At 43.4% G+C, this 13,231-nt stretch overlaps 1 protein-coding gene across 3 annotated transcripts in view; it reads left to right on the top strand.

Annotated features, from left to right (window-relative positions):
- LOC115200013 (lysine-specific demethylase 2B) overlaps positions 1–13,231 on the top strand; it is an 18,386-nt gene extending 5,155 nt beyond the window's left edge. Inside the window, exons 1-11 of one of the 3 annotated variants that reach the window (XM_029762651.1) lie at positions 4,282–5,911; positions 6,136–6,206; positions 6,684–6,908; positions 7,395–7,538; positions 8,335–8,421; positions 8,842–9,135; positions 9,316–10,109; positions 10,258–10,421; positions 10,557–10,718; positions 10,964–11,182; positions 11,446–13,231. In XM_029762651.1, coding sequence (XP_029618511.1) covers positions 6,192–6,206; positions 6,684–6,908; positions 7,395–7,538; positions 8,335–8,421; positions 8,842–9,135; positions 9,316–10,109; positions 10,258–10,421; positions 10,557–10,718; positions 10,964–11,182; positions 11,446–11,627 — 2,286 coding nt within the window. In that variant the 5' untranslated portion in view covers positions 4,282–5,911; positions 6,136–6,191 and the 3' untranslated portion in view covers positions 11,628–13,231. Of the gene's footprint in view, positions 1–4,281; positions 5,912–6,135; positions 6,207–6,683; positions 6,909–7,394; positions 7,539–8,334; positions 8,422–8,841; positions 9,136–9,315; positions 10,110–10,257; positions 10,422–10,556; positions 10,719–10,963; positions 11,183–11,445 lie in introns of those variants that run through there. The other 2 variants (XM_029762649.1, XM_029762648.1) reach the window with 2 other exon arrangements.

Raw genomic sequence — 13,231 nt, 5'->3', positions numbered from 1 at the left:
GTAGCACATGCTCCAACAGGTATATTGCACTGGTCATCCCCAAAGCCAACACTTCCTTTAGCCGCCTTTCCTTCCAGTTCTCTGCTGCCAGTGACTGGAATGAATTGCAAAAATCACTGAAGCTGGAGAATAATATCTCCCTCACTAACTTTAAGCATCAGCTGTCAGAGCAGCTTACTAATCACTGTACCTGTACACAGCCAATCTGTAAATAGCACACCCAACTACCTGATCCCCATATTATTACTTACTTGGGTGCAAAAGAGCGAGAGGATATCTCTACTTGCACATCATCATCTGCACATCTATCACTCCAGTATTAATGCTAAATTGTAATTATTTCGCCTCTATGGCCTACCTCCCTACTCTTCTACATTTGCACACACTGTACATAGATTTCTTTCATTTTTTTTCTTCTATTGTGTTATTGACTGTATGTTTGTTTATGTGTAACTCTGTTGTTTTTGTCGCACTGCTTTGCTTTATCTTGGCCAGGTCGCAGCTGTAAATGAGAACTTGTTCTCAACTGGCCTACCTGGTTAAATAAAGGTGAAATAAAAAAGGGCCATGGTCAGGGAGGTGACCAAGAACCCGATGGTCACTCTGACAGAGCTCTAGAGTTCCTCTGTGGAGATTGTTGTCCTTCTGGAAGGTTCTCCAATCTCTGCAGCACTCCACCAATCAGGCCTTTACGGTAGAGTGGTCAGACGGAAGCCACTCATCATTAAAAGGCACATGACAGCCCACTTGGTGTTTCCCAAAAGGCACCTAAAGGACTCACACCATGAGAAACAAGATTCTCTGGTCTGATGAAACCAAGATTGAACTATTTGGCCTGAATGCCAAGCGTCACGTCTAGAGGAAACCAGGCACTGCTCATCACCTGGCCAATACCATCCCTACGGTAAAGCATGGTGGTGGCAGCATCAAGCTGTGGGATGTTTTTCAGCTGTGGGGACTGGGAGACTAGTCAGGATCGAGGAAAAGATGAACGGAGCAAAGTACAGAGAGATCCTTGACGAAAACCTGCTCCAGAGCGCTCAGGACCTCAGACTGGGGTGAAGGTTCACCTTGCAACAGGACAACGACCCTAAGCACACAGCCAAGACAACGCAGAAGTGGCTTCGGGACAAGTCTGAATGTTCTTGAGTGGCCCAGCCAGAGCCCGGACTTGAACCTGATCGAACACCTCAGGAGAGACCTGAAAATAGCTCTGCAGCGACGCTCCCCATCCAACCTGACAGATCTTGAGAGGATCTGCAGAGAAGAATAGGAGAAACTCTCTAAATACAGGTGTGCCAAGCTTGTAGCGCCATACCCAAGAAGACTCAAGGCTGTAATTGCTGCCAAAGGTGCTTCAACAAAGTACTGAGTAAAGGGTCTGAATACTTATGTAAATGTGAGATTTTATTTTTAATACATTTGCAAACATTTCTAAAATCCTGTTTTTGCTTTGTCATTATGGGGTATTGTGTGTAGATTTGATGATGGGGGGACAGTTTAATCCATTTTAGAATAAAATGTGTAAAAAGTCAAGGGGTCTGAATACTCGAATGCACTGTATTAGCCTATATAAACACATTGAACAACAGATTCACTACATGGAATAGATAGTCTCAAAAGGAAATTTGTTGTGAAGTCTCTCCTATATCAGAGAGATCAATGAAAGACCAGAAAGCATTTGTTGCAAAACAACCGACATGTTCATGAGCGTCTCATCTTTCCATAATACTTTGTAGGCCAAACCGTTCGGACGCTACAAATCAAAGTTTGTCACGTGCGCCGAATACAACAGGTGTACATCTTACAGTGAAATGCTTACTTACAGGCTCTAACCAATAGTGCAAAAAAAGGTATTAGGTGAACAATGGGTAAATAAAGAAATAAAACAACAGTGAAAAACAGTAGCGAGGCTATATACAGTAGCGAGGCTATATACAGTAGCGAGGCTATATACAGACACCGGTTAGTCAGGCTGATTGAGGTAGTATGTACATGTAGATATGGTTAAAGTGACTGCATATATGATGAACAGAGCGTAGCAGTAACGTAAAAGAGGGTTTGGTGGGTGGCGGGACACAATGCAGATACCCCGGTTAGCCAATGTGCGGGAGCACTGGTTGGTTGGGCCAATTGAGGTAGTATGTACATGAATGTATAGTTAAAGTGACTATGCATATATGATAAACAGAGAGTAGCAGCAGCGTAAAAGAGGGGTTGGTGGGGGACACACACACACACACACAATGCAAATAGTCCGGGTAGCCATTTGATTACCTGTTCAGGAGTCTTATGGCTTGGGGTAAAAACTGTTGAAGCCTTTTTGTCCTAGACTTGGCACTCCGATACCGCTTTCCATGTGGTAGTAGAGAGAACAGTCTATGACTGGGGTGGCTGCGGTCTTTGACAATTTTTTTTCCCTTTAAGAGTGTGCTCCTAATCTCAGCTCGTTACCTGTATAAAAGACACCTGGGAGCAAGAAACCTTTCTGATTGAGAGGGGGTCAAATACTTATTTCCCTCATTAAAATGCAAATCAATTTAAAACATTTTTGACATGCGTTTTTCTGGATTTTTTTGTTGTTATTCTGTCTCTCACTGTTCAAATAAACCTACCATTAAAATTATAGACTGATCATTTCTTTGAAAGTGGGCAAACGTACAAAATCAGCAGGGGATTAAATACTTTTTCCCCCCACTGTACGTACAGTTACTGTGGGGACGACGTCCTCGATGCACTTATTGATAAAGCCAGTGACCCCCCCCCCCCACCAACCCCTCTTTTACGCTGCTGCTACTCTCTGTTTATCATATATGCATAGTCACCTTAACTATACATTCATGTACATACTACCTCAATTGGGCCGACCAACCAGTGCTCCCGCACATTGGCTAACCGGGCTGTCTGCATTGTGTCCCGCCACCCGCCACCCACCACCCTCCAACCCCTCTCTTACGCTACTCTCTGTTCATCATATATGCATAGTCACTTTAACCATATCTACATGTACATACTACTTCAATCAGCCTGACTAACCGGTATCTGTATGTAGCCTCTCTACTGTATATAGTCTGTCTTTTTACTGTTATTTTATTTTCATTACTTACCCATTGTTCACCTAACACCTTTTTCGCACTATTGGTTAGAGCCTGTAAGTAAGCATTTCACTGTAAGGTCTACAGCTGTTGTATTCAGTGACAAATAAACTTTGATTTGATTTATTTCAGCTTTTATTTATTTCGTCACATTCCCAGTGGTTCAGAAGTTTACGTACTAATTGAGTGTATTTGGTAGCATTGCCTTTAAATTGTTTAACTTGGGTCAAACGTTTAGGGTAGCCTTCCACATGCTTCCCACAATAAGTTGGGTGAATTTTGTCCCATTCCTCCTGACAGACCTGAGTCAGGTTCATACACGGTTTTTCAGTTCTGACAACCAATTTTCTATAGGGTTGAGGTCAAGGCTTTGAGATGGCCACTCCAATAAGGACTTTGTTGTCCTTAAGCCATTTTGCCACAACTTTGGAAGTATGCTTGGGGTCATTGTCCATTTGGAAGACCCATTTGCGACCAGGCTTTAACTTCCTGACTGATGTCCTGATGTTGCTTCAATATATCCACATAATTTTGCTTTCCTCATGATGTCATCTATTGTTAAGTGCACCAGTCCCTCCGAATCTGGGTTTAGCGGATGCCAGGAGAACGCTACCTGCCCGACTGCATAATGTCAACTGTAAAGTTTGGTGGAGGAATAATGGTCTGGAGCTGTTTTTCATGGTTCCTGCTAGACCCCTTAGTTCCAGTAAAGGGAAATCTTAACGCTACAGCATACAATTACATTCTAGACAATTATGTACTTCCAACATCTAGTGGAAAGCCTTCCCAGAAGAGTGGAGGCTGTTCTTTCTAGCAGCAAAGTGTGGCCCAACTTCATATTAATGCCCATGATTTTGGAATGAGATGTTCGACAAGCAGGTGTCCACATAACTTTGGCCATGGTGTGTGTGTGTGTGTGTGTGTGTGTGTGTGTCATAAACACAACAAAATCACGCTGGGGATTGCACTAGGTCGTTAAAGATTACACTTGTGTTTCTTGGAAAAGGGTCAAATGAGAAGGAGAATAACTTGGCTCATTGAATACCAGTTTCCCTGACTCATGGATGTGTCATCCAGAGAGGATCCCTTGTCATTTAGCCACACTATTTGCTGCTTTCTCTTGAAATTCAGAGGTTTTACTTAACATGGCTTATATAGACCTTACTTAACATGGCTTATATAGACCTTACTTAACATGGTTTATATAGACCTTACTTAACATGGTTTATATAGACCTTACTTAACATGGTTTATATAGACCTTACTCAGCCACTTGTTAGTTAAGTACAAATTTTATTTGTTTTAACCAAGACAAACTCATGCCCCCTTGGTAGAACAGAATTGTGAAGACCGTTGTTTATTTACGTCAAACACAGACTTTGTCAAGCATTTTGTCATGCTGACGCTGTTGTACACATCGCTTGAATATTTGGAGTGAGAGAGTGAGAGTATCAGATACTTTACTCAAGGACTCTGTCAGGGTGAAGAGGAGGGTGTCCCAGGGGAGAAGAGGTAATGCAGCACACATGGGATTCTAGTGGGCCTACACGCTGATCCTGTCGGTCTATTAGGGCCTTTTGATGTTAAGGATCTGTTGTGTTACCATTTTGTGGAGTTCTGTTCCTAGAACAGATCATTTTGAGAGACCTTTGAAGTTCAACAGTTCAAGACAATTCCAGGAATATGTTGCAATCGCACTTGAATGTTGTGCAATGCTGATAGTCAGTGTTTTTCTGATGTCTTCACGTACACTTATTGGTCAGTCATATTTATTCTGAAAAGCATTGTAGTCTGTGTTTCCCGATCCCTGTTAGATGTTGCGTCGTCAACAACGGTATACGTTTGAGAATCTCGGTTTGGATCTGGAAATATGCTTGAAGAGGGCCAAAGATGAAATGTCATCAAAACAACTCTCTCTCCAAACCTGAAGAAAAGCTTCCTGATAAAGAATCTTCTTGTGAAATGTTATTTTGGTATTCATGAAGGAACACTTTGTTCTCAATGACCCTGTTTGTTGTTTTTTTCTCTCTCTTTAAGCCCTCAGCAAGAATTCCATCTGCTTTTATAAAACTGAGGTTTTTGCCCTTATTAGCCAGGATAGTCCAGGAGGATGATTATGTAAGGGCTGTGACGTGTTTAGTTCAGGGGTGGAAGTTTTTCACTGTTGTGGATTCATCCTTAGTTGAGGAGCATTGCTAGGTGGTAAGATGTTTTTAGTGAACCTGTGTATGTTGCTGTCTTGTGATTCATGTTTATTTTCATTCATGGACTTACTGGCTAATACAGTGGCAGATCTTTTTGGGCCATAAATACACAAGCATGCAGTGTTGACGTGCTTGCTTAAGCCTAACAGGAGTGTGGTAGCCTTCTGATTTTGCAGTGCTTGATAATAGATTGTGGTTGTTTTTGATTTCTGCAGTCAACTGTCCTCCCATCCCTCCCTGTGCCTTGAAGTTCTTGTTACTGAGCTTGTGCTATTTCATTATTTGTTATCTAATTGAAGATCATTGATTATGTCATTAAGAGTCATGTTCTGTATGTTCAACAGAATATATTTCCTACAAACCTCTAGATGAAACTGATCTGGTGTCTATTGAGTTTAAAGCTGTCATATTTTGACACCATGCAATTTGTACTTTTTATTTTTTATGTATTTTGTGTATGTTGTTTAAACGTTGTATAGGCCTTATAGATGAGCTGTGCTGGTCACTGATGTCCTTTGCAGGAGATAGTAGGCAGGACACCATGCTCGACTGGGACTGCGGGCTCGACTGGGACTGCGGGCTCTTTGTGGCAACCAGCAGATTCTACTTGAGGTGTATTTCTATTCTGTTTAGTTTCCCTTCAGGGATCACTATAGGTCCATATCCATCACTCCCGCTGCTATAGCCTGCCAGGGAAGGAGAATGGTCCTTTCTTAGGATCTACCTGCTATTTCACTCATCGATCACACAACAAAGTGTTTTTCGTGCCAGTAAGAACAGCCACCAGGGGAATGAATAACCCAATCTACAGCACATTCATCTCTCTTTTTTCCCAGCATATCTCCCATGGCCTCAAGATGTGTACTTTACTGCTGCAAGAGGAGTCCTGAAAATGATCGATTTCAAAGTAATCCTAACCCCCCCCTTCCTGTTAAAGTACAGTATGTCTCTGCTAGTTTCCACCTTCTCTCATTATTCTATTCAAATGGTTAGGAAAAGCAGGGGGACTGTGTTTCCAAGGAAACACTCGCCTCTGCAGCACAAAAATGCTTCTCAGTAATTGCATAGGGAATCTCTCATTTGGATGGTTTTATTGTTCTGGTGGCTCTAGGCTTGGGTGAAGAGCATTGGGAGAATCTTTTTGTTGTTGGGGGGGACAAACACTGATTTACGGATTTGGCATTGTCATTTAGAAACGTTTGTGGCTCACAGCCGGTGGCCTCTGTGCTGCTGTCTCACTAGCTTTATGAATGTCAGTATTAGACCATACAGTACTAGATGTTTTGTGTCCAGTGATGAAGTCGAAGGTAGTTTACTGTCTTAGGCAACGGTGTCCATTAAATTGCCCACCTCAACTTGAATTGTATAATGTTTCTCTCTGCAGCAGCATGCAGCCAACCGGCCAAAGCCCAAGATGGGGACGTCAGCAGCGGTCAAGCTGCCGTCCAATCGCAGTGCGTCTGGCGCCAGACGCAGGAGAACACGCTGCCGAAAGTGTGAGGCGTGCCTCCGAACCGAGTGTGGAGACTGTCATTTCTGTAAAGACATGAAGAAGTTTGGAGGACCAGGGCGCATGAAGCAGTCCTGTATCATGAGGCAGTGCATTGCAGTGAGTAAAGCCAAAGAAACCACACAGGCTTTTCATTATTCATACTATTTAGCAGAGCGTTCAGTTAGCCAATATTGTCTTATTCAATGATGCAGTGCTGTGCCACATGCAAAGACTGTGCATTTGACATACAAACCATAATGAGAAGTTCAGGGTTTAAAACAAGGGTCAGCGTACGAGAACCAACCAGAAGTACAATGATACAGAGCGAGACATCAGGAAGTGAGTGCTAACATTTATATTTGGCACAGTATGACTCATTCATGTGTCAATGGTCTCTAGATTCTGTTGAGTCCAATCAGTGGATATTTGTCTACGGCTTGGCGTCGTCGCCAGTGTCTGTTAATGATTCTCCGAAAACAGGAAACATAGAATGACCAGTTGCAGCTTATGAACACCATTTCCAAATTGTATTGCACACTGGCATAGTAGACCCAATGTGTCGGACTCAATGACTTTCACTGAATGTGTGTTTGTCCCTTGCAGCCTGTCCTGCCCCACACAGCTGTGTGTGTTGTGTGTGGAGAAGCAGGTAAGGAGGACTCCCTGGAGGAAGAGGAGGACAGGTTCAACATCATGCTCATGGAGTGCTCCATCTGCAGTGAGATTGTTCACCCCAACTGCTTAAAGGTGAGCTAGGATGAGCATGTCAAGTCATGACTGAACACCAGGCCAAGCCTCCACTTGATGAGTTTGATGATGACTCATTTGTGTGAGTGAGATTCACCTGAATGTTTTAAATGCTTTGTGACTCAAATGAGGGCAATACTGTATCCTGGAATGTTTGCTGCTGTACCAGTGGTAGGTGATTCACTGGGTTTGACTTTCAGAGAGTTTTACAAGGCAGCTTGAGGCGTTGGTGTGGTGGGGACTTCCTGTTGTTGTTTGACACTGACTGAACCAGCTCATCAATTTCCTTCCTCCAGATTGACTTACAGAAGGCTAATATAGTCTCTGGGAAGGAGAAGTGTCCAGCTGAAATCACATGGCATAAGAATACAACTTTGCAGTGTTGTTGACATTGCCGGGTCGAGCCGGATGCAAATAAAATGCAAAGTGACTCATACACTGTTAGGAAGCATTCTGCCAAACCATAGCATGATCTTGCTCAAACCTGTTCAAATGAAGGGAAGTTGTGACTGCCTTTGGTATTCCATGCACATAATACTCTAAAGTAATAGGTAAAGTATTCCTGAAGAATATACATTTTTCATTTTGATAATAGGAATTTGTGTGAAGGTCTTTATCAGATGTTAGACGTTGTCGGTTGTCCAGAGATTCTCACTTTAAGTGTTTTTCACTGTTAAGTGGACACAGTCATGCTTTCAGTTCCCGTTTTCTCTCTGTGGTGAAAACATTGTACTTTAGTCTTGAACCCCCTGTCTGCCCTTCTTGTCAACTAGCTCTTTTACTTCATGGTTTTCAGGTTAAAGATGCCTCTGGCGTGGTGAATGATGAACTTCCCAACTGTTGGGAATGTCCCAAATGCAACTACGCTGGGAAAACAGGAAAAGTGAGTACCTATAAGAATTCATCATTTATCCTCAAGTATGTGCAGAAATATAAAATGTACATGTTACTGGGTATATTACTGATTTCAGTTGCCACAACATATTTTGTAGTCTGGTGTTGGATTTGCATTGACTTAAATAAACAGAGCTGTGAACTTTGGAAAACTTTCCCCAAAGAGTTAAATTCTTTCAAGTGTGAGGCATTTCATAATGCATTTACTTTGTGGTTTTTACTTCCTGTTCATTTACTTACTGTGCTACTTACCAATGCCCTTTCTGTTACAGGGGAAACCGACACCTAATTCTCTAGAAGTGGTAGTCAGTCTATCTAGTTTAACTCTTGTGAAACAGTAGCTCAGTTTGGTGACAACGTTGTGATAAGCAAAAGGTATAAAGTTGTCTCCTGTTTTTGCCACCTTTTGGTCTGCAAGCAAAAAAGGGGACCAGGGTTCAAGTACGCGTCCAACCTCCCTGGCTCTCTGCTGAGGGAGCAGAAGGTGGTCAAGGAGGAGGGCGAGTCTACGTCTACAGTCAAGAGGAAGCCTGAGAGGGATGAGACTCCCAGACACAGACCTGAGGAATGGGAGGCCCTTCACAGACAACCCCCTGTCCTGTCCCCCAGCACCCTGCCTCGGCCCAGACCTGAGGACAAACTGAGGAAGAAGAGAAAGCTCTTCGACGATGACTACGAAGAGGACTTTGATGTGAGGAAGAAGGTAGAGATACTCCGATTTCATCATGTGGTTTGTGTTTGTTAGTATAACGTTACACTCTCACTATGGGTGGAAATGTTCATGCTATGCCAAGCAACTCCTTTTGTTAAACGTCTGGATGCTATGTGCTCTGGTATACATAGTTGAACATACTCTCCAACTAAACCTTCCTATCTCCCACAGGGAAAGTCAGATGGACATCTGTTCCTTAATCAGATCAAGACTGAAGAGGAGGAGGTGGATGAAGAGGAGAAGGCCTCTCTGTACCGGCGAGGCCTGGAGAGGAGAGGGCGTTTAGGAGATACCGAGGAGGAGGACGGGGATGACGAGGACACAAAGACAAGCCTGCCCAGGCCTCCTCTTAAAGCTCCTGTTCTAGACAGTGACCAGTCTCACTGCAGCTCTCCATGGGCTGGCCCCAGTAGCGAGGGGGGCAGTGAACCCCAGGAGAAGGGCCCACGTCCCAAAGCGTGCCGCAAACGCCGATTACCAAACAAAGAGCTGAGCAAAGAGCTGAGCAAAGCACTGAACCAGGAGATCCAGAAGACCGAGGACTGCCTTGCCAATGAGAACCGCCAGCCCCTGAAGGTGGAGCCAGAGAGTGAGAATGAAGAGCCAAAGAGGAGCTTCCGCAATGGCAGTGACCTAGGAGGAGAGCGGCCACACCACTGGACCAAGGAAATGAACGGCACTCCCTGGGAGCTGCGCCACTTCTACCCCAGCCAAATCACTCCTCTGGGCTTCAACAGGAGCTCCCCTGGCACCCGGCCCCTGCCCCCACGCTCCCCGCCCAAGTGTGTCCAAATGGAGCGCCACGTCATCCGGCCGCCCCCCATCAGCCCCCCGCCGGATAGACTGCCCCTGGTGGATGGGAAAACCCACGCGGTGCAGCGAGAGGTCTGGGTGAAGATCTTCGGACACGTCACACACAAGGAGCTGTGTGTCTGCATGCGTGTCTGCAAGACATGGAACCGATGGTGAGAGCTCCATTCTACTCAAACTGTGTTACTTCACATCGCGGGCCTTTTAAAAACATTAAACACTTGGTATATCTGAATCTAAGTATCTAAAACCTTCATCTGTCCATTACAAATAGTGAGTCTCCATTGTCTCTATCTCTGACAGGTGCTGTGATAAAAGACTGTGGACCATAATCGATCTGAACCGCTGTAAATCTATCACTCCCCTCATGCTGAGTGGCATCATCCGCAGACAGCCCCTCTCACTGGACCTCAGCTGGACCAACATCTCCAAGAAGCAACTAAGCTGGCTTATAAACCGCTTACCAGGTATGTACCATGGCCATGTCACACTGATCTATGGGAGAGAAATATGGTTTGGGTGGAGATTAGAGACTGTCCACCCCTCTGTGTCTCTATCTCGGCGTTGAAACTCTTCTGACACTACTCCACTCTGTGCTGCAGGTCTGCGGGTGTTGCTGCTCTCAGGTTGCTCGTGGGTGGCTGTGTCTGCCCTCTGCACCTCTAGCTGCCCTCTGCTGCGCACCCTCGATGTGCAGTGGGTGGAGGGGCTCAAAGATGCCCAGATGAGGGACCTGCTCTCGCCTCCGACCGACAACAGACCAGGTAACCACTGGCAACAGGAGGGGGGAGTTGTATGAAATTGACGCGGCTACGTTATAACTGTGGTTATCCTGGGTGTGACAGGACTGTGAGGCTCCTCTTTTTAAAACCCATTAGGAAGAAAATGTGAGGGGATCTTTAGATAGTTCACGTGTTTATTTAAAGGACCAAAATGAAGGCCATTACTCGCCATGTTTGGCTGCGAGACAGGAAATCACTCATATTTTATTCCTCCCCTCCACCCTCAGGCCAGTTGGACAACCGTTGTAAGCTGAGGAACGTTGTGGACTTGCGTCTGGCCGGACTGGACGTCACAGACGCCTCTCTGCGTCTGATTATCAGACATATGCCGGTACTTTCACAACTGGACCTGAGCTACTGCAACCACGTCAACGACCAGTCGGTCAATCTGCTGACGGCCGCAGGGACCACAACCAGAGATTCCCTCACAGAGGTCAACCTATCAGGTAGCAACCCTCAGCCAGTCAGTATGAGCAATAGGGGCGAAGACAACAGCACAGAGGCTGTTTTTAGTTACTCTGCTATTTCACTTCTTATAATGTCTGTTAATATTAGAGGGTATAAAAGAGGTATTTATTCTTAATATAAAATCGAGATAACAGTTTAAGAGTTTAACTGTAGTCTTTGTTGCATTTTAGCGTACATAATGTTCAATCCGGCTCTGTACACGTTTCCTCATGCCTGGCTCTGTTTTTGTCTCCGCCTCCAGTTTGTAATAGGGTGACAGACCATTCCCTTACCTTCTTCAAGCGCTGTGGGAGCATCTGTCACATTGACCTACGCTACTGCAAACAGGTGACCAAGACGGCCTGTGAACAGTTCATAGCAGAGATGTCTGTAAGTGTACAGTTTGGCCTCAAAGAGGACAAATTACTGCAGAAACTCGGCTAGTTCATTGAGGGACACTGACACAGGCCAAAATGTACACAGCATAAGAACGACCTTTTGCAGTAAATGGAGCAAGACAAGGTTTCCCCCATCAAGCCTGGACTGGTTGGTTTTGTATGTTTATTTCCTCTTCATTGGTGAATATACCGTGTTAGATTTCTGACCGAACAATGTCACATGAGTTGATGACAGAAGCAGAGGTGTGTAAATGGACTGGGCAGATTTTTGCATCAATCTTTCTGGATGTTGTAGAATCGTTGTGCTGAAAGGGGAAGATGTAAAGCTACTGGACAGGACATGATGAAGGAAAACCGCCCGCATGAGTGTGTCTTTTTGTGTTTGTAAAACATTTTTTAAAGGTTTGTTATATTGAATTTTTGTATTATTTAGGTTTGTTTTATACAACAATTCACGCATTGGGCGAATCATTTTTAAGTGTAGGTGAAAGTTTATGTATGCAGTACCAGATACACTGCAGATTTCAACCTACGAACAGACCCCAGATGACATGTCATAGAACTGAATATTGACCTATAGATCTTTTATATCAGTTTGCCTTGACACCGATGGTAATATATCTTTTTGGATGCTGTGTTTTACCTGATATCATGTGCCAATTTCTGAAGTTGACATTACCGTTTAACGATAGTTACTGACTTGGACTGGATTTACTTTACATAAAACATGAAAATAAGACCATGATAAAATACATGTTATAAAAGTCGAAAGCTGCAATATGTAACTTTTGGGGTGACCTGACCAATTTCACATAGAAATGTGAGTTATAGACCTGTCATTGAAAGCAAGTCTAAGAAGCGGTAGATCAGTTCTTTCTATGCTTCCCGTTCTTAAGTTTCGTTTTTGTCTTTTGCTTTCGGTTTTGTGCACCAGCCTTAAACAGCTGAAAATACAATATTTTTGGTTATGTAAAATATATTTCAGTGGTTTAGATGGTATTCTACACTATACTTGCTTATTTTGTCACAAACAAAAATTTGGGTGAACTATTAGAATTTTTGCAACCAGGAAATGCCGGGGCGATTTCGGCATCTTTAAATAAATCTTGCACAAGTGGTTAAATTAATACAGCTTGAAATTAATCAGTCAATCAATATTGACATAAGGAAAGTTAGTAGTGTATTTTTAAATCTCTGTGATACCTTTTGAAATTTGTATGAAACAGGAAAATGCAATCTCGTGTTTCACATGTTTTAGCAAGAGCCCATAATGTGTGTAAAGTAATTGAATCATTTTTCACCCATACATACAATAAGTGGCCTCCACAGACTTGGTGTTACAGTAATTTTTTTTTTTTTGAAAGAGCATTTGCTCGTGCAATCATTAATTCCAAGATTGACAGATCTACTCATTATTTTAAATGTTCTTTATTTATATTTGAGTAATCATCCATAATCATATCTGTGGTTTTGTGCAAATAATATAATTGTCATTATTTATGTGTTGTGATTGTGGCATACAATGTCAAGTGAATGCTGTTGGCCACACAGATGCACATGATGTAGTTTTATATTTGTAAATCTAAAACCAAGTGCTATGATTGTCATTAAAAGTATATTTCTCTGTATAAAATCTGACTTCTCATACTA

Source organism: Salmo trutta, chromosome 9, assembly GCF_901001165.1.
Source record: "Salmo trutta chromosome 9, fSalTru1.1, whole genome shotgun sequence".
Taxonomy (NCBI): Eukaryota; Metazoa; Chordata; class Actinopteri; order Salmoniformes; family Salmonidae; genus Salmo; species Salmo trutta.
This window is presented reverse-complemented; position numbering and strand designations above follow the sequence as displayed.